This window comes from Carex rostrata, chromosome 7 (genome assembly GCF_964058835.1).
Source record: "Carex rostrata chromosome 7, lpCarRost1.2, whole genome shotgun sequence".
Classification (NCBI taxonomy): domain Eukaryota; kingdom Viridiplantae; phylum Streptophyta; class Magnoliopsida; order Poales; family Cyperaceae; genus Carex; species Carex rostrata.
The window spans coordinates 13,974,681-13,996,874 of record NC_135924.1 but is presented as its reverse complement, the minus strand read 5'-3'; the positions used below and the strand labels follow the sequence as shown (position 1 = coordinate 13,996,874).

Sequence of the window (22,194 nt, the reverse complement as noted above, 5' to 3'; positions counted from 1 at the left end):
AAGTGTAACTTTGGACAGTCACCTCACCAACTGAACTATTGCTGGTAACAGTATATACTGACCATTCTAAAATATGACTCAGTTAGTAACAATTTGAATGTACTTTAGTAGGCTAAGGGCCACTTCTTGCAAAACAAAATAAATGATCAAACAAGTTTAATGTCTAATTGGCTTTAAATTCTAGGAGGAAAATAAAGCTCCAGTCACAGTCAGTACTGTTTCACATACTAATTAAGTAGCACTGTGCTGATAATTTTCATGGCTATGGCCATGGCCCAGTAATGATCGACGACCCCATATTGTTTGACATCAAAGTATACGTCCTCCATGGCTGTGAAATGATGTTTGCATCTTTTCAACTTGGCTATGAGTTCATCCATGTCAGTTTCGGTTTCAAGGATCAGCAGTTGATTATTGCAGAACACCTCGAAGAGCTCATGATGGTCGTGTTTGAAGTTTTGCAAGGCTATGTCCAAGGCCAAGTCATGGCCCACATTCCCAGCTGGTGGGAAGGCATTCCTGTACTCAGCCTCCATGTATGTGAAACCATGTTTGCAATATTGAATGGCGAGATTCAACTCTGCTATGAGTCTCATAAAAAAGACACTCAACTGTGCTATGCTTTCCATGGTAGTTTTGGTTTGAACTTTGAAGGGATCAGCAGTCGTACGTATGGGTTTATATATATGTTTCCAGTTGGATGGGATCGGAACACTATATAAACCCCTGGGTTTACGTCAAAGAAAGAGCTTTCTTGATTTTCTTTTTCCAAATTTTATGTGGCATTTGGATATATATATAACTAATTATATATCATTGAGCAGGTACAACTAATTTTAAGCGTTATTTCTGATGCTGCTGCTTTATGGGTAGTAGCATATATATGTACTGTACACGTAGACAAAGAAAAGAGGACAAAATTTATACAAAATTTATGACAAAACTGTTTTTACAATATTTTATCATTTCATTTAATTAATAATTTATATCTTTTAAAATAATATAATAAAAAAATTATAAATGGGATAAAACAAATTACAATTTTTTAAAATTTTTGTGATATTAGATACATGATGTTTTTAATAAATATATTTGTTTGTTATATTTTTAGGTTTATTTATATGGTGCTATCAATTTATTCACTAATTTATTTGTAACCATTAATAATCCTCATTAGTTGAGAGGCCCTGATTATTTTTTGTTGCGCTTTATTGGGCCTTGTTTTCAATTAAATATTATTTGAAACCTGATGTTAGCTAGTAACCCTAATATATAAATAAAGTCCATTTTTCATGTTTGGTTGGTTGTATATCGAGTAAGTAGGTGTCAGTTAACATTACACCAGTATACTTTTTAAGAAACAAAACATTACACCAACACATTCATTCATTCAGAAAAAGAAAAAAGAAAAGAGGAATTAGCGTCCAAAACTAACATCAATGTTAGTTTTGAATGCTCAAGAACACTAAAATAGTATTATCTCACAAAAAATAATAATCGAACATTAATGTTAGTTTTGAACGCTAAAATAGCAATAATATTACTAGTGAGAACTCTACTACAAGATGAATGGGAATAAGAAAAAGAAACACTTTCCGGCCCCCTGACGGCTTCTGTGAGGGAATTTCAAAAAAGAAAAAGAAAAAGAAAAAGACACAAACTAATTATTACATTTTATTTTGTATAACAAAAGGGCATTGCATGAATTTATTTCTTTGTACTTTCACGAGCAAAATAACTAACAAATATATTTTTGGCTTCGCCCGGGTTCGAACCGGAGACCTTCAGTGTGTTAGACTGACGTGATAACCAACTACACCACGAAACCTTTGCTTATAAAACTGTTCTTATATTTAATATGATTCAAACTTCAACCTGCTATCCGGAAAACTAGCATCAGGCGAATTCGTTTTTTTAATCGATTAATTTTCTGTAGTTAAATTCCAACCGTTTATATTAAATGAGATAATTCTGATTAAGAGCATAAACGGAACCTAATTTCAACAGTCTTTTTATAAATTCATACTATTAAAACCAACTCAAGTAAAAAAATAAAATGTACCACGTAGCACAAAAAATACACGAAGTACCCAATTAAAAAATGAAATATGATACATTAGCGATTTTTTTACGACCGACAAATTGTTATCATATTTTTTTTTTCCTATGGTTATGCTAATCGTGTATCAAGTTTGATAAAATTTTAAAATTGGTGAGTCTATCTATTAAAAAATATGTAATTAATTTCAATTTTAATAATGACAGTTATTTTGTTTTTCGTGATTGTCAATAAATATATATATATATATATATATATATATATATATATATATGAGGAGGGATCGGATGACACCCTTTTTTGGTGACATCGGATAACATCGTACATTTTCATGCATTTTTAAAGTCCAAACGGTTGATCCAAACCGTTCAACTTGATGGATATGTTAAAATGTCCTTGCAGATCAAATTTTATATTTTTTGGAATTTTTTTACTATTTATTAAGTATTTAACAAAATCGCTATATTCAGACCGTTGAATTTTTGTACCAATCTTAATAAATAGTAAAAAAATTCAGAAAAATGTAAAATTTGATTTGCAAGCACATTTTAACATATCCATCAAGTTGAACGGTTTGGATCGACCGTTTGGACTTTAAAAATGCATGGTGTCATCCGATGTCACAAAAAAAGGGTGTCATCCGATCCCTCCTCATATATATATATATAGAGGTGGACTACGGTGAGTTTCGAAGTAAAACGCGTTCCTACTTCACGCCGAATTTTTATTTTGAAAGTCCAAACGACCGATCTGAACCGTTAGATGTTTAATCCATATTGAAATGTGCTTGGAGACCAAATTTTACATTTTTTGGAATTTTTTTACTATTTATTAAGCATTTTTGAAAATTGCTGTTTTGCTGTGAACAGTAAAAAAACAGTAAAATTTTCTGGACCATCAGATCAGCGACATTCAAAATTGCTTAATAAATAGTAAAAAAATTCCAAAAAATGTAAAATCTGGTCTCCAAGCACATTTGAATATGGAGAACAAGATGAACAGTTCAGATCGACGTTTTGAACTTAAAAATCACAAAATATGAGCGTGAAGTAAAATAGTCGCTTTATTTCGCAACTCACCGTAGCCCATCTCATATATATATATAGGCTGTGGCTAATTTGCTGCCGGCAGCATTTCTGCCGGCGGTGCTGCCACTGTTTTTTCTATTTTTTGTTGTTCAAATGACAAATCTAAACCGTTAGATGTTTAATCTATATTATAATCTACTTGGAGACCAAATTTTACATTTTTTGGAATTTTTTTACTATATATTAAGCTGGTTTGAAAACCGCTGATTTCAATGCTGCAGGAATTTACTGAAATCAGCAGTTTTCAAACCAGCTTAATATATAATAAAAAAATTCCAAAAAATGTAAAATTTGGTCTCCAAGTAGGTTATAATATAGATTAAACATCTAACGGTTTGGATTTGTTGTTTGGACATCACACGGCTAAATATAGCCCCGGCAGCACCTCTGCTGAAATGTTGCCAGCAGCAATTTAGACAGACCCATATATATATATATATATATAGAGGTTGGCTAAGATCAAAGTGGTAGTTCTTGAGCTTTGGTGCTACCAATTCGGTTTTCAATTTTCAAAGTTGAAAATGTCGATCCAAACCGTTCACGTTGTTCTCCATATTAAATTGTGCTTGGAGACCAAATTTTACATTTTTCTGAATTTTTTTACTATTTATTAAGCCACTTTGAAAATCGCTGATCCAACGGTGGCTTAACAAAACAGTAAAATCAGAAGCCACCGTTGGATCAACTGTTTTCAATGTGGCTTAATAAATAGTAAAAAAATTCAGAAAAATGTAAAATTTGGTCTCCAAGCACAATTTATTTTGTAGAACAACTTGAACGGTTTGGATCAATGTTTTGAACTTTGAAAATTAAAAACCGAATTGGTAGCACCAAAGCTCAGGAACTACCAGTTTGATCTTAGCCAACCTCTATATATATATATAGTTATTAATATATCTCTTCCCATTAATATATAAAAAACGAATTGGGAGGATTTCGTGCTTGTGCCACTGCCCGCACAGCATAATTAAATTTCATGCTACACAAATTAAGCATACATTTCCCCGATTTTTATTTAAAATAAAAATAGAAATATGTGTAATTCGGAAAAGGAAAAACCATATATAGACAAACATTTGAACGGTTTTCTTCTTCTTATTCTCATCCAGGATTGGCAAAAAAAAAAGTCACAGCTCGTGGTTTGCTTGTGATCAACTCGGCAAAAGTTTGTAAATAGCTCGTTTAATCCAAATTCGGTTCGAGCTTGGCTCAGCTCTGCTAGAACGTCCGTTAATGAGTTGATCTAGATCAAATTGATTATATTTCAATTTAATCTGAACTATTGATGTGTTTGAGCTGGAGACTATCTCGCGCAGCTCACGTCAGCTCAAGTATAATAAGTATGGTATTTGAAGCTGTGAAAATTGTGAAACCAAGCTATATATATATATAAGAGAGCCAGCTCGATCGGCTTGAAATGGACAGGGTCATTAATTTTATATATTAGTGGCAAAGCATATCAAACAATTTGGATCTAAATTCAAAATTTCTGTTACCTCTAGTGATATGAATTCCTGGCTATGTACGTACTTATAAGCGTGAACCAAATTGGCTCCAATCCAGATTAAACGGCCGAGATTCTTTTGAGTTAATGACTTAATGCAGAAGATCTCCCCAAAAGGCCATACTAAACACATTATTTATTTCGTACTACATTTCTTCAGTGGTCATACTAAACACATTATTTATTTCTAAAGTAGGCCCAATAAGGCCCAAAATCATTTCAAATCATCCACGTATGTGCACTTGGGAGATCTCAAAAAGCCACAACCAAAAACATTTATTAATTTCCAAGTACAATTTTAAAGTAATAATGATGACGTTTATACGTAAAAATTTTAGTGGTGGCAATAATTAATTTAGCTTGATCAAGGTGATTTCCGATCCTTCTCGGATCTCTATATTGAGTAAGGCTTGGGTGCTATGGATAGCATAGCGGCCTACGGTGCTACGGCTTAATATTCGAGTTTTTAAAATTCTAACGGTCGATCTGAACCGTTCATCTTGTTCTCCATATTAATAAGTGTTTGGAGAGCAAATTTTATATTTTTTGGAAATTTTTTACTATTTTTTTAGATAGGTAGAAAATCAAATATCTGAATGGTGCAGAATTTTTTAGATCGAGTGATTTTCTACCTAGCTAAAAAAATAGTATAAAATTTCAAAAAAATGTAAAATTTGGTCTCCAAACACATATTAATATGGAGAACAAGATGAATGGTTCGGATCGATCGTTAGGATTTTAAAAACTCGAATATTGAACCGTAGCACCGTAGGTCTCTATGCTATCCATAGCACCCAAGCCTTACTCCTCTATATTATCTCAAGTTCTAGTCATATGGATTTTAAGTTCTTCAAATTTAGGTTTAGATCTCCGAGCCATTTTGAGTAGGAGTGTCAACGGTTACGGTAAGAATCGGGTGGAAATATTTTCATACCCGTACCGTCACAAATTATCCTTATCCGTACTCTACCCTTACCTGTTACAAATTGTCTTACCCGTACTCTACTCTTACCCGTTGTAGTTGTCAGGATAACGAAATGATAACGGATAAATAATGGTTAATACTTGTAGAATAATTGTTTTTATTATTTATTTAATAAAACACTAAGACACATTTATTTGCCACATATATAATCACATTACTAATATAAAAATTAATTCCAACTAATTTTTTTTTATCGTATACGGTACGGGTCAGGTAAACGGATAAAGGACGCCATTGACAACCATAATTTTGAGCTTGAATTTTTTTTATTTTTTATTTTTTAAAGAAAGATAGAAGTTAAGTTTTTGAATTCCATATACTGTTATTGTAATAAAAAAATATTCATCTGAATTTTGAATTTCATAGTCTCTCTTTTAAGTTTGAATTGTTTAAGGTTTAAAGTCAATTAGCTAATTGGATTGAAACTGTCAATATTAGCTTCCGTAATTTGTCGTCCTTGCATCAATAAAAAGTCACAAAAAAAGGTCAAATCTGTTTGAATTGTTTTCTAGTAAAAAAATGATTTTGAAGTAACACACGTTCAAAGTACCATATCAAATATAACATTAAAGAAAATTATCTAACTTGTGGGTATGAGATTGCAGTTAATAGTCGACCGACCGTGATAAAAAAAAAAGATCAAAGTAAACACATTGATTTACAATTGCATAAAAAAAATTAAATTGGCTGATGAAGATAGAGATATACGTAAAGAAAAATCATACCTAACCGTTCCAGAATATAAAATATAGAACAAGTAAGAATGGCTTCTACTATTTTTTTTTTTTTTTTTTTCTATACTGTTAAATCAGATGATCGCTCATAAATTTCGGATCAAATAATATCAAAATAATTAGAACGGTTTATTCGCAAGAGGTTTCGTGGTGTAGTTGGTTATCACGTCAGTCTAACACACTGAAGGTCTCCGGTTCGAACCCGGGCGAAGCCATATAAATTGTCTTTTATTTTCTTTTTTCGTGAAAGTACAAAGAAATAAATGGATCCAATATAATAACTAGGCCTTCTGTTATATAAAATAAAATGTAAATACTATGATCTGTAATGGCTTATATTATATGAATGGTTCAATATTAAAAAAATCCATTAGAAACTTATTTTCATGTTAATTTAAGACTAAAATAAGTGTGGTGGATTTCTTCATTCACTGATTTAATTAACGTGCCATGAACCGGAAGAATGTATAAACTATGAATTGTTGCATCAAACTGAACGAATACATGAAACTGATTTTTCACAAATAAATTTATGGCATCCACCCTCCTCTCCTCGGAATTTTAAATTTTTATGGAGATATATAGATTTGGATTAATTGTTTCTTTTTGAAATTTTATTTGTCCTCTTTTGAATTCTAATTTGTAATTAGAGTTAAATTTTGAGTTAACCATAAATAATTTTTTATATTTTTATTGATAATTAAAAGATGTAAAATTTGGTCACTTGGTACATTTTAATATGGAGATCAAGTTGAAAGGTTCAGATCGACTATTCAGATGTCGAAACTGCAAAAATAATTTATAAACATATAATGTCAAGATATGTTACTATAAAATGATGTAATTAGATCCTCCTCTAATTAAAAGTAGAAGTTAAAAAATTATAAAGTACTGTCGCTTTTATTTTGTGTTCAATTAGCTAATCAATTTAAATTAGATTAATTATTTAAACTTAATTAGAGTAAATATTATAAATTACAGCCGCTTTTTGTTTTGTCCGTGTGTGCGCTATTATTATTCAGAATTTGGAGGTGGGCCGAATTTGGTAAAAGAACTTATCCAAAAAATTCCCGATCGGTGGGTCCCACGAGAAATTGAATTTGTGGAACCAACAGCTAATTAATGAGGTAATTAATTAAGTCTTTTAAATTGAACATAGTGAAAATTAATATATCCATCATCCATGTGTGATCAGATGGAAATTAAAGGTTGAATTCAGTATTAATTGTTTGAATGTTTGAAATTTACTAGCAGTAAATCGATACAAAACTTGATTTATTGTTTAACAAATTGTTAATAAACGAGTTACATCCAAGCTAGCTTTTTTTTTTTTTATAATAATGATAAGTATATTTAACTTTTTTGAAAAATAAAATGTGAAAGTCAAAAGTCTCCAAATTCAATTAATGCATGTAGACATCAGAAACGTCAAGAATTACATAACAAAACAGAAAAAGAGATAAAAAAAAAAAAAGAGTCTGGTACAAATATTAAAACATATATAGGATCTGACCTCTTCATTAATTTAAAAGGATGATTTACTATACTGTATTTAATTATTTACTTAATTGTAGTCAAAGAGTCTTAGTTGACCATCCTCGTAAACATGATTTATTTTATGTCCAACGAAATCAAACAAGTTCCGATGTCTATCGGACCCAAGCTGCTCCCCTCGCTTTGGTCTAAGAAGAGTGAGACTCATGCAGACAAAGAAGGGACTAAATAAGATAAAAATGTAAACAAAGTCTAAAAAGGAAATGCAGAATGGTTTATCGCTGATTGTACTCCGTTCGTCCGATGAGCGCATATTATTATTTACATCACTGATTTTAACTGCTAAACATATTATCTCTATATAAAAATCAACTTGGAGGTCAAATTTTACATTTAAAGAAAAATACTTTTTTTTTTAAATAAGTAAAAACACCAATACTATTTAATGGTCTATTATTTTTAAATCAAGCAATTATCTACCCAAAAAAGATTGACATCCAAGATAACATTTCAACCAAAATGTTTATTGGACTTGATCTGGTCCGGGCCAATCCGGTTTTTTTTTTTTAATTTATTTATTTAAGTATATAGAACAGGTTTTGTTGACCCGCTAGCATGGACTCATCAATTAATCCAACTTATAATTTGAACTCATTGCAATAAAATAAATGCTATTGGTGACTCAAAATTAAGTTTACACAAATTCACACACACATATATATAAATCAAAGGTTCATGATCACTTGGAGAGCTCTGACTGCTGAGAGATGATGCAATTATAACATATAGAGAATGCTACTTATGATATATAAATTGATAATCATGCATAACAAACAAGTACGTACATTACCAGTTATCCTGCATAATATATCAAACTCGGCAAACTTAATTTATTTCTTAATCTAAGCACGCAGCTAGACTGTAGCTCTGAAGAAACAGTCATATATAAAGATATCCACATTCAAAGATAAAGCTCAATGATGGAGCCGACACCGACCGTTGGATAAAGTTTATATTGAGAATATCCGACTTCACGAAAGATGTTCTTCCACTCCTGTTCATCTCGCTCTTTTCCATTGAAAAGAATCATCATGCTCAAATCAAATAAGAGAGATGTCTCTGCTGCTTTTGGAACATCACTCTCCATATTTACAACTATATCCATTATTATGATCTTTCCACCAGCTCCATTTTTAGAAATCGCTTCTTTGCTTCTGTTTAGAATCTTTACACATTCCTCATCACTCAAATCATGTAGAACATTCTGGATGAGATGATGTATAAAAGTTTATCAGAGATCTTAACGATCGAAGCAAATCTTAATTAATAAAGCCACCATAATTCATGCATGCATATAAAAACATACATGTATAACAAATATAAACGAGGCTCCTACTATAAATTAAAGGTGACTAAAAACACGCGCATTTATAGATTATAGTATCAGCATACCTGAAGAACGACAACATCAGCAGGTGGAATTGCTTCGAACATGTCCCCTGCAACTTTCCCGAACAACTTGCTTTCCGGTAAAGTGGCAATCACATGTGGGAGATCAAACACTGTGCATCTCAACTCTGGAAATGCCTCCGCAATTATCCTTGCCGTCGTACCGTTTCCTCCACCAACATCCACCAGCGTCTTTGCACCATGAAACAGCTCCGGATACTGCTGCACCGCACCTTTTACCATTTGTGTGCATCTATCAGCCATACCTTCATTGAACAAGCAGTTTATTTCAGGCTTCTCACTCACAATCTCCCAAAGTGTTTTCCCTCCATTGGCCATCTCAAAAGGCGATGAACCCTCCACCTTGAACCAATCCGAGAAAAAGTGCATGGGTCTAACCATAGTTTCACACAACATTCTCACAGCAGAGGTCATACTGGTAGTACTCCCCTCCCGGAGCAGGGTATGTGATATAGGTGTGAGGCAGTAGGTAGCCTCCTCGGGCTCCTCAAAGTAACCCTTTTTAACAAGAACACGCATGAGGCGGCGCAACATGGGGTCCTTCGAGGGAGGGATGGAGATGGCTCGGGCGAGATCATGAAGGGGCATGTGGGTGTCGTATGTGCGAATCTGGTTTGGGATTCCTAGATCGACGGCACATTTCAAGGCCATCATACCAACGACAGTTTGTGTCTCATGGATTATGAGGGCTTGGAAGTTCTTCAATTCATTGGTGGTGATCATACCTTTGGTTGATTCATTCCTATTGGGAAGCTCCATTAATTGTTAATGAAGGTTGTGTTATTTCCTAATACAATTTCAGACTTGATTGAATAATTGTATTATTTGCTTTATTGATAGAAATCATAAGGTTTACAATGTATATGTTAGAAGTATATATATATATCCTATGAGGCCTTAGAAAAAAGAGCCGTTGCTCTAGGTTGTTTCCTGAAGAATAAAAAATACAGTGGGCAAATAAGAAAATGGGAACATGTGAAAAGCCGATTTTTTTTTGTTACCTGGCCATTTCTGGTTTTCTACCACTCAGGCAGATTGGGGGCGCGCACGGATTTCAATAAATACGCGGACTGGATCTGAAAATTTTTATGGAAGTCAATTCATCCTCACTCTTTTAACATAAATTCGTCATAGTTGTATGTCATTCATAGTAGGAATTATCAGCCAATACTGATACGGATCGGCCGATATGTTTCGGTATCGGCCGACACCGATCTGATACTGAGCCGACACTCACAGATTTTCTATTTTTCGTCCAATTTCTGCTATTTTGGTCCGATTCTGGTCATTATTCGTTTGAAAAGTTAAACCCGTTATTGATTAAATAGAGTATAAACTATATACATGCTGAAAACTCGTCACATTCATTGATTAAATAGAGTACCAAGTATCAACTATGCTGAAATAGAGAAATATGAATGCGTGATTAAAGATGTTAATTAATAATCTTTCATTTGGTTCTATAATGTCTTCTTTTTATTTGTTCCGGACAACAATATCTCCATATTTATCATAATACAAACGATGATGAAGTGATCCAGCCAGCACGACATAGTTTCTGGTAGTGAAAGAGTGTGTTTATAGTTTTAATGCTTGCATTATATTGTATTAGTGGATTATTTGATTGTAATCATTTATCTAAACATAAATTATTGACAAATTAATTTTTTATCAATTTTTTTCTATTTTTTAGTGTAAAACAAACTTCTGGTCAAAAAGTCTAATTTTTCGATCTAAATCAGCCGATATCGCCCGATACCCCGATCCCGTATCAGTGTCGATCGGGACTGATCCCGATTCTGATACCGATAATTCCTACTATGATGTCATTTACAACAGAAATATCAGTATTTCATGAGCAAGCAATATATATAATTATGTCAATCTTAAATCCGAACATAAAGATATCAAACATATACAAATAACAATATTTTTTGTACCGAAGAATTTTCAATGATGAACATAAAACGATCCAATATGATAGAAATCATGAGTGAGTTGCTGGATTTTGTTTTTTCCTTTTATAATTCTTATTTTTGAGTAAAGATTACCAAATTATTTTCTATTTCTCTTTTACAAAAACTAGTCAATTTCATATCATTAAATTTTTTACCCATCTTAATAAATAGTAAAACAATTTCAAAAAATGTAAAATTTTATATGGAAGCACATTTTATTGTGGAGATCATGTTGAACGGTTTAAATCGACAATTTGGACTTTGAAAATATAAAAAATGATTGTGGTAACTCAAAATTATTGTTGTAACTCGAGCTCGATCCCTCCTCTTCAAACAATACTGAATTCAACCTTTTCCATCTGATCACACAAGGATATATATATGACTTATATTAATTTCTCGTGGGACCCACCGAGAATAAGTCATTATGGATATCTTAAAACAGCTAGTGGGGTAATTAAGTATTTTAAATTGAACATAGTAAAAATTAATATATCCATGTGTGATCACATGGAAAAGGTTGAATTCAGTATTGTTTGAATGTTTGAAATTTACTAGTAGTAAATCGTTACAAAACTTGGTTTATTGTTTAACAAATTTAATAAACGAATTATATCCAAGTTTTTTTTTTATAATACTGATTAGTATGTCAGATCCTAACACAACAGAAAAAGAGAGAGTCTGGTACAAATATTAAAACATATATAGGATCTGACCTCTAAATTAATTTAGAAGGATCATTGACTACTGTATTGATTTACTTGTAGTCAAAGAGCCTTAGTTGACCATCCTCATAAAAAAGATATACGGATAATTATGTCTGACCGTGATTACACGATTATGGCATTCGTTTAATTAATTTTCTCGGGATTCGGTTTTAAATTGGACACTATTTTGTCCTTTCTTATAGGTTTTTTATTTGAATAATTATATGAAACCCCCCACTCCCATTCCTCCATTTTCTCTGTACTCTCTCTCTTTCTTAACTGTCATATATATCCCCACTAATTTTGTTAAAAGTTTTCTTTTATCCCCGCATTAAATTAGACTGTCATTTAATACTAATCCCCGCATTAATTATGCCTTCCTCTAATAACAATTCCCGCATTAATTATTCCTTTAAAAACAATCTCCGCATTAATTATACTGTTATCTAATAACAATCACCGTTAATAAATGTTTATCTGTTAATTGATTTTCAAAAAAATATTTATCATTATTTCTGAGAAGTATTTACCCTTGTAAAATAGAGTATTTATCCATGTAACATAGAGTATTTATCATTATGTCTGAAAGTATTTATCATTGATGTTTTACTGAAAGTTGCAAGTATGCCTGAGAAGTATTTATCCATATAACATAAAGTATTTATCTATATAATGTAAAATATTTACCTATATGTAACATAAAATATTTATCATTGGTGAGGGGATTGTTTATTTAATGGTTTCCAGTTGTGCAAGAACGATTCAAAAAAAAAAGAAATTTTATGCGGGGACAATTAATGGATTGATTTATTCTTTCATAAATAGAGATCATTGCATAGGGTTTAATACCTGACAAATTCAAGTTAAATACCCGCAGTTTTTTAAACGCTCATTAATGATTGAGCGGTTCCCCCATGTTTTTTTTGATAGTATCTGCGGGGATAAATACGGGATGGAAGCTGCAGGGATTGTTATGAGCGTCATTTTTATTTGGTTAATTTGACTATATATTTTGAGGAATAATAAAACCGTAGAAATGATGTGGATATTATACAGTGGATTCCGCTATTGACATGTAAAACGGTTGACTTTGAATAACAAAGAATAACACATGCATATAGAATCATTATATTATTCTTGTATGAATTAGACGGCAATTTAATTTTGAAATTTGGATCGTAGGTGTAGGAGTGAAGTCAGACTTTTATGTTATCCAAAGTTAATCATATAAAATTTTCATAGTCTAAGAGGAGTTAATTTTATAATATTTATTATTTTTTATTCGGCTCTTTGTTAAAATAATATTTCTTTTGGAAGTTTCAACCTGACCTCATATGCTAGAAAGTTGAGGCTTGATGACCTAACTAGATTTTTGTTCTGAAGATAAAATATTTAATCCTACTTCACATAAAAAAAAAAAAAGGAAAAGAACTTTGGAAGGATAAATTTACTAACCCTATCCGATTCATTGCCAACCCTAGTCAATTTTAAAGTATAAATAAATTTTGAACAGGACAAGATATAGACCACTTTTTGAAAATAATAGTCAACTATTTTGGGCTTTTCTGGGCTTCTAGGTGTATGTAAGAGCGAATAGCCCTAATTTATTTATTTGTTTTTATTTTTTAAGATTCATCCGATTTGTAATTTCCATTTTAGAGCGAATTGTCCGATTTTTATCATAACTGCAATCAAATGAAAATGAAAATGTTGGTAGGCAACAAAATAAGGACATTTGCAGAGATAGAGTTAGGCCATTGAAATGTAGATCCAACTAAATATGAATATCGGCAAAGTAAACATGCATGCGGTAGGAATGAGGGATATCGACAAGAAAAAATTCACACAAATTCACACATATAAATCAAAGGCCATCATACCAACGACAGTTTGTCTCATGGATTATGAGGGCTTGGAAGTTCTTCAATTCATTGGTGGTGATCATACCTTTGGTTGATCAATTCCTATTGGGAAGCTCCATTAATTGTTAATGAAGGTTGTGTTATTTCCTAATACAATTTGAGACTTGATTGAATAATTGTATTATTTGCTTTAGAAATCATAAGGTTTACAATGTACGTAGGGCTGTAAACGAGCTGGCTCGGGCCGAGCTGGGCCTTAGCTCAGCTCGTTTATTTTGGCCCGAGCCTGGACCGAGCGAGTTGGATCTAGGTCACCCGAGCCAAAACCCCTGGCTCAGCTTATGACAAACCAGCCCGAGCTAGCTCGCGAGCTGACGAGCTGGCTTGCTGGGCTTTATTGAGCTGCTATTATACAAATTCAAAAATAAAAAAATAAAAAATCTCATTCAAAAAATTTAAGAAATTGTCCAGCAGGCACATCTTCAAGCAACTAAAGCCATATCCTTTCTTCCAAAACCGAAAATACATCAATTTTGCATAATTGCGCTTTTGAAAATGGGACTGGACTTCAAATTATACGGGACTAAACCCTAAATTCACTGTAGCTTAACGAGCCGAGCTGGCCCCTGGCTCAGCTCGTTTATTTTGGCCCGAGCCTGAGCCGAGCTGGCTCGTTAACAGCTCGGTCCACTACCAAGCAAGCTGTTAGCGAGCGAGCTAGAGGCGAGCCACGAGCCGTGAGCTTTTTTGATAGCCCTAAATGTACGTGTATGTTAGAAGTATATATATATCCTATGAGGCCTTAGAAAAAAGAGCCGTTGCTCTAGGTTGTTTCCTGAAGAATAAAAAATACAGTGGGGAAATAAGAAAATGGAAACATGTGAAAACCCGAATTTTTTTTAATTTTCATTATTTATCTCTTTAAAGTTTAAAGTTTAAGTTTTGACCTCAACTTAAGTAGTAAGTTTTCTGGTGACCTAGTTGGAATAGACACGCTAAGATCACATTTGCGTGTAATTTCGATGCTATACGTCCATATCAGATTTATGTCATTCAATTATATTAATAATGTGATACATGTCGGTTTAGTTGCGAGTTAATACAAATGTAACGACTACTACTTAGGTTTTTTTGTTGATATAGTTGATGGATGGAATTGTTCAGGAAATACGATAAGTAAGATAGAAAAGTTTTGCGTGCAATGAGTTAATTTGAAGCATATAATTAAAAGGACACACTTGTCCAAGTGGGAGATTGTTGGAATTTAGAGACGTCTAAATTACAATTATAATTTGGACTGTGTATTATGTAATTATATGTTTCATACTATCATAAATAAATGCCTAAACAAGTGATCAAATTCAGAATAACGTCGTATTTTAATTAGGATATGGTCCGAAATTCATATAGGGCATTTAAATAATTATTTCTAATTATTGATAGACCGATTAGAAATATTACAATATGAACTCGTGATAAATTAGAATAATAATGACTAGATTAAATTCTAGCCATATTTGGTTTATTTCTAATATGCTTCTATAAGTATTTATGATTATTCTTAAGTTAAATTAGAATTCTAAATTCTGAAAGGACTTGACTAATTATAGCATTATCACGAGTATTTAAAGGCTGGATCTCCAAGGCAGCAGAAATGAATTCTCTCATATCAAATTATGAAATTAGGTTTAGCCTCTTTATACTGCTCCATTAAGTCTAAAGACAAGATTCTATTCCAGCAAATTCGGAGAAGAATCTTGACAGGCATTGCTGCAAGCTTTGGAAGGATCTGAGGCCTCAAGTTCAAAGTTCAAGCCTTCAAGAAGAGCTCTAGAAGTGTTTAAGCCTTTGATCTCGATTGAGTGTCGAGTAACAACACGCTCAAGATGGAACAAGATAATTTCGCTGTCTTTATTAAGTTTTATTTCTGTATAGGATGGTCTTAGGGCATGTTTAATGGTGTGTTTGTGCCAAAAAAGACATTCTATTATTCAAACTTGTTTAATCTAAGTTCTGGTTAACATAACAATTGCGCACAGTCTGTCACCAACCGCATGCTACTGCTAATACCTGCCACTGTAGAGTCACTCAGTAACATGTTGCTCTGTCACGATCCGCACATGACTGGGTAAACCGTACAAAGTTTGGTTTCTACTCCAGGTAGAATCACACACGGTTTGATCAGAACCGGACACGCCTTGCAGTGGTATCAATTGCAAGTATTGATGTGTTTGAGCTGGAGACTATATATCTTTCGTTAGCTCAAGTATAATAAGTATGATATTTGAAGCTATAGCATCGATTTACAATGGTAATTGTTTTTGCATTGCTAAATTGATGTGTCAATTGCTAATATAATGGCTGGATTGTATGGTCATTACTTATTTAGCAATTGTTGAAAATAATTGCTTAATAATAAATCATTTTCCAAAGATGAGTTAGCAAAGTATTTAATTCTTATTGACCAAGTGTTTAATTCTCAACTATTTGGTTTTTCTTTTTTGAGTGTTCAACTATTTGGTTGATTGTACCAATGTAAGGGTGAATTGTTTAATTTCTAATATTTTCATAACTGCAGTTTAGCAATTAATTTCAATTAATTCCAATTGTTGAATAGGAGATGCTCTGAAAATTGTGAAACCAAGCTATATATAAGAGAGCCAGCTCAGCTTGAAATGTACAGGGTCATTAATTTTATATATTAGTGGCAAAGCATATCAAACAATTCGGATCTAAACTCAAAATTTCTGTTACCTCAAGTGATATGAATTCCTGGCTATGTAATTATTGCTGAGGTGCAAGTGAGAAATGTTTGCCATCATTTCTTCGAATTCGTATCCTCTGCATTAACAGAACGTGCGTTAATAGATCTGGATCATTCAATTGAGATCTACACTAATATTAAAAGGACCCGTGTGTCATAAGCGTGAACCGAATCGGCTCCAATCCAGATTAGACGGCTGAGATTCTTTTGGGCTAATGACTTAACGCAGAAGATCTCCCCAAAAGTAGGCCCAATAAGGCCATACGAAAAACATTATTTATTTCGTACTATATTTCTTCAGTGGTCATACTAAACACATTATTTATTTCTAAAGTAGGCCCAATAAGACCCAAAATTATTTCAAATCATCCACGTATGTGCACTTGGGAGATCTCCCCAAAAGCCACAACCAAAAACATTTATTAATTTCCAAGTACAAATTTAAACTAATAATGATGACATTTATACTAAGAATTTAGTGGTGGCAATAATCAAGGTGATTTCCGATCCTTCTCGGATCTCTCTATATTATCTCAAGTTCTAGTCATATGGATTTTTAGTTCTTCAAATTTAGGTTTCTCCGAGCCATTTTGAGCTTGAATTTTTTTTTTAAAAAGAAAGATAGAAGTTAAGTTTTTGAATTCCACATACCTGTCAATCTGTCATTATAATAATAAAAAAAACTCATATGAATTTTGAATTTATAATCTCTCAATCAGAAAATTAACATTTTTTCTGTCACTAGATTAAAGACAAAGGCTAATTCTTTTTTTTTTTTTTTGTAGTGGCTTTAAACGAAATTTTTTATTAATAACAAAAAATTCTATCAAATTACTGAATCTATCCAATTTTCAACAGAATCTTGAATAATGCCCTATCCGGTCAATAAATAACCGAACTAATTGATTTTGTCCGGTTAATAACTAACCGGACTCAATCTACCCAATACAAGAATTTTGTCTGGTTATTAAATAACCGAATTGAGTTTTTTTTTTACAAAATAGAAATTTTTTCAATTTTTTATTTTTTGTATTGAAATATTAGAAATGTTGAATATATTTCTTTGAAAATAGAAGGAATATAATATAATTTGATTTATTAGAAAGACTGCAATAAATAACCCGGATCAATATTTTTCAAATCAGATTTTTAGCAGCTGTAAGAAAAATTAATATATTTCTTTATGTGTTATTTGAAAAAAATAAAAATGCTTGGATTCTGAGTAATTGATCCCGGTTCAAAAGTCACTTCTACGTAAATATAGAAAATATTGCCATCCTTCTAGTACCTTTAATTTCTAAAAATTTATATCTATTTTTGAAAAAAAATATAAACTTTAAGCTATTTAATGATTATTATTTAAAAAAAAATTTCAAAATAAATAAAACTTTTTAGAAATTAAATGTACTAGAAGAATCACAATATTTTTTGTTTTACCTAGAAGTGGCTTTTGAACCGCGATCAATAACTCACATTGAAAGCATATTTATTTTTTTCTAATAACACATAAAGAACTATATTAATTTTTCTTACAGCCGCAAAAAATTCGATCTGAAAAATATTGATCCGGGTTATTTGTTGCAGTCTTTCTAATAAATCAAATTATATTATATTTCGTCTATTTTCAAAGAAATATATTCAACATTTCTAATATTTCAATATAAAAAAAATTCTATTTTAAAAAAAAAACTCAATCCGGTTATTTAATAAGCGGACAAAATTCTTGAATTGGTTAGATTGGGTCCGGTTAGTTATTAACCGGACAAAATCAATCAGTCTGGTTATTGACCGGACAGAGCATTATTCGAGATTCTGCTCAAAATTAGATAGATTTAGTAATTTGATAGAATTTTTGGATATTAATAAAAATTTCGGGGCTTTAGATGCTAACTAACAATTTCATTAATAAAAAACATAATTACAAGAGTTAAATGACTCTAATTTATAAAAAAATTATAAATGAAATGGTGGAGTAGAAAAAGGAGACGGCTATATCTCAATCTCCCTTTTTTTCTCTCTAGACTAAAGACAAAACAAAGACTGATTCTTTATTTTAAGTTTGGATTGTTTAAGTTTTAATGTCAATTAGGCAATTGGATTGAAACTGTCAATATATAGCTTCAGTAATTTGTTGTCCTTACATCAATAAAAAGTCACAAAAAAAGTCAATCTGTTTGAATTGTTTTCTAGTAAAAAATTGATTTTGAAGTAACACTTATTTTGTTTTTAATCAAACCAGATTACAATGTCCACGTACTGCACGTTCAAAGTACCATATCAAATATAACATTAAAGAAAATTATGTAACTTATCGGTATGAGATTGCAGCCAATAATCTGAATTTTGAATTCATAATCTCTGAACAGAAAATATTTTTTCTCTGTTACATAAAATTGTTGAAGGTTTAAAGTGAATTGGATTGAGACTGTCAATATTAGGTTCCGTAATTTGTCTCTAAAAAAAAAAAAAAACGGTCAATCTGTTTGAATGGTTTTCTAGTAAAACAATGATTTCGAAGTAACACACGTTCAAAGTACCATATCAAACATATGAGGTCACTTTAAGCATACAATAAACAAGAACATAAGACATAAATCTCAGTAAGAATTTAAATCATAGTGCAATGATAATATAAATAAACAACTAGATTAAACTCATAAGAATTCAAGATTACATGTTTTCACCCTAGAAAATGGTTGGTTAGTCCCTCATGGTGAGTTCAACAATAAAAGAGATAAAAGACATAAAGAAAGAGAGCAACAGAGAGAGATGGAAGGAAAACACCTATGCTGTCTCTTCTCTCATGCACGCCGTTTTCTAGTTTTATCTCTTCCTCCTCTTCTAATGGAGACCTTGCTATTCTATTGATGATATTCAGTTAATGAGCGGTCCTCATAAGTAGTTATTGACTGGAGGATGAATGGAGAAAATTGACTGTAAGATAGTTAGTCGATCCCTAAAATATATGTAATTTCAATTTTCATAATGACAGCTATATATTTTGTTTTTCGTGATTGTCATTAAATATATAGTTATTATTATATCTCTTCCCATTAATATATAAAAAAAAACGAATTGGGAGGATTTCATGCTACACAAATCTTACATTTCCCCGATTTTTATTTAAAATAAAAATAGAAATATGTGTAATTCTGAAAAGGAAAAACCATATATAGACAAACATTGAACGGTTCCCTTCTTCTTCTCATCTAGCTAGGGTTGGCAAAAAAAAGTCACAGCTCGTGGTTTGCTTGCGATCAACTCGGTAAAAGTATATAGACAAACATTGAACGGTTCAATCCAAATTCGGTTTGAAAACAAGTTGGTTTGTTCCAACTCAGTCTCGAATATAACGGGTTCGAGCTTGGCTGATCAGCTCTGTTAGGACATCCGTTAATGAGTTGATCTAGATCAAATGGATTATATTTCAATTTAATTTGAACTATTGATGTGTTTGAGCTGGAGACTATATATCTTTCATCAGCTATAGCATCGATTTACAATGGTAATTGTTTTTGCATTGCTACACTGATGTGTCAATTGCTAATATAATGGCTGGGTTGTATGGTCATTACTTATTTAGCAATTGTTGAAAATAATTGCTTAATAATAAATCATTTTCCAAAGATGAAATAGCAAAGTATTTAATTCTTATTGACCAAGTGTTTAATTCTCAAGTATTTGGTTGATTGTACCAATGTAAGGGTGAATTGTTTAATTTCTAATCTTTTCATAACTGCAGTTTAGCAATTAATTTCAATTAATTCCAATTGTTGAATAGGAGATGCTCTGAAAATTGTGAAACCAAGCTATATATAAGAGAGCCAGCTCAGCTTGAAATGTAGAGGGTCATTAATTTTATATATTAGTGGCAAAGCATATCAAACAATTCGGATCTAAACTCAAAATTTATGTTACCTCAAGTGATATGAATTCCTGGCTATGTACTTATTGCTCAGGTGCAAGTGAGAAATGTTTACCATCATTTCTTTGAATTCGTATCCTCTGCATTAACAGAACGTGCGTTAATAGATCTGAATCATTCGTATTAAAAGGCCCCGTGCGTCATAAGCGTGAACCAAATTGGCTCCAATCCAGATTATATGGCCGAGATTCTTTTGAGTTAATGACTTAATGCAGAAGATCTCCCCAAAAGTAGGCCCAATAAGGCCCAATATGTTTGGATTCTGAGTTATTGATCCCGGTTCAAAAGTCACTTCTACGTAAATATAGAAAATATTGCCATCCTTCTAGTACATTTAATTTCTAAAAATTTATATCTATTTTTGAAAAAAATATAAACTTTAAGCTATTTAATGATTATTATTAAAAAAAATTTCAAAATAAATACAACTTTTTAGAAATTAAATGTACTAGAAGGATCACAATATTTTTTGTTTTACCTAGAAGTGGCTTTTGAACCGCGATCAATAACTCACATTGAAAGCATATTTATTTTTTTCTAATAACACATAAAGAACTATATTAATTTTTCTTACAGCCGCAAAAAATCCTATCTGAAAAATATTGATCCGGGTTATTTGTTGCAGTCTTTCTAATAAATCAAATTATATTGTATTTCGTCTATTTTCAAAGAAATATATTCAACATTTCTAATATTTCAATATAAAAAAAATTCTATTTAAAAAAAAAAAACTCAATCCGGTTATTTAATAAGCGGACAAAATTCTTGAATTGGTTAGATTGGGTCCGGTTAGTTATTAACCGGACAAAATCAATCAGTCTGGTTATTGACCGGACAGAGCATTATTCGAGATTCTGCTCAAAATTAGATAGATTTAGTAATTTGATAGAATTTTTGGATATTAATAAAAATTTCGGGGCTTTAGATGCTAACTAACAATTTCATTAATAAAAAACGTAATTACAAGAGTTAAATGACTCTAATTTATAAAAAAAATGAGAAATGAAATGGTGGAGTAGAAAAAGGAGACGGCTAGATCTCAATCTCCCTTTTTTCCTCTCTAGACTAAAGACAAAACAAAGACTGATTCTTTATTTTAAGTTTGGATTGTTTAAGTTTTAATGTCAATTAGCCAATTGAATTGAAACTGTCAATATATAGCTTCAGTAATTTGTTGTCCTTACATCAATAAAAAGTCACAAAAAAAGGTCAATCTGTTTGAATTGTATTATAGTAAAACAATGATTTCGAAGTAACACACGTTCAAAGTACCATATCAATTAAACATAACATTAAAGAAAATGATGTAACTTATCGGTATGAAATTGCAGTCAATAGTCGACCTTGATAAAAAGAAGATCAAAGTAAACATATTGACTGATGAAACAGATATACGTAAAGAAAAATTAAACCTAACGGCGTTCCAGAATGTTGATCGGGTTATTACTAGAAGTAACTTTTAAACTGGGATCAATAATTCAGAATTCAAGCATTTTTATTTTTTTTCAATAACACATAAAGAAATATATTAATTTTTCTTACAGCCGCGAAAAATCCGATCTGAAAAATGTTGATCCGAGTTATTTGTTGCATTCTTTCTAATAAATCAAATTATATTATATCCCTTCTATTTTCAAAGAAATA

General features: G+C 31.5%; 1 protein-coding gene and 2 non-coding genes across 3 annotated transcripts; 1 reads left to right on the top strand and 2 right to left on the bottom strand.

The window, feature by feature from the left end:
• Positions 1–1,754: 1,754 nt before the first annotated feature.
• Positions 1,755–1,828, bottom strand: TRNAV-AAC (transfer RNA valine (anticodon AAC)). The gene has a single exon. It is a non-coding gene; the product is annotated as a tRNA-Val (tRNA).
• A 4,683-nt stretch (positions 1,829–6,511) lies between these two features.
• Positions 6,512–6,585, top strand: TRNAV-AAC (transfer RNA valine (anticodon AAC)). The gene has a single exon. It is a non-coding gene; the product is annotated as a tRNA-Val (tRNA).
• A 1,937-nt stretch (positions 6,586–8,522) lies between these two features.
• LOC144557523 (trans-resveratrol di-O-methyltransferase-like) lies at positions 8,523–10,130 on the bottom strand. The gene is made up of 2 exons (XM_078306103.1): positions 9,317–10,130; positions 8,523–9,128 (listed from the first exon to the last, which is right to left on the bottom strand). The coding sequence occupies exons 1-2, from the start codon at positions 10,091–10,093 to the stop codon at positions 8,826–8,828; spliced, it is 1,080 nt and encodes a 359-aa protein (XP_078162229.1). The 5' UTR covers positions 10,094–10,130; the 3' UTR covers positions 8,523–8,825.
• Between the last annotated feature and the right edge of the window lie 12,064 nt (positions 10,131–22,194).

What these genes read in the sequence shown, in the direction of transcription:
- LOC144557523 (XM_078306103.1), bottom strand. Translation starts at nt 10,093, where the DNA reads ATGGAGCTTCCCAATAGGAATGAATCAACCAAAGGTATGATCACCACC. An exon ending in CTGATGTTGTCGTTCTTCAG is followed by an intron (nt 9,129 to 9,316) that starts GTATGCTGATAC and finishes CATCTCATCCAG; the next exon opens with AATGTTCTACATGATTTGAG.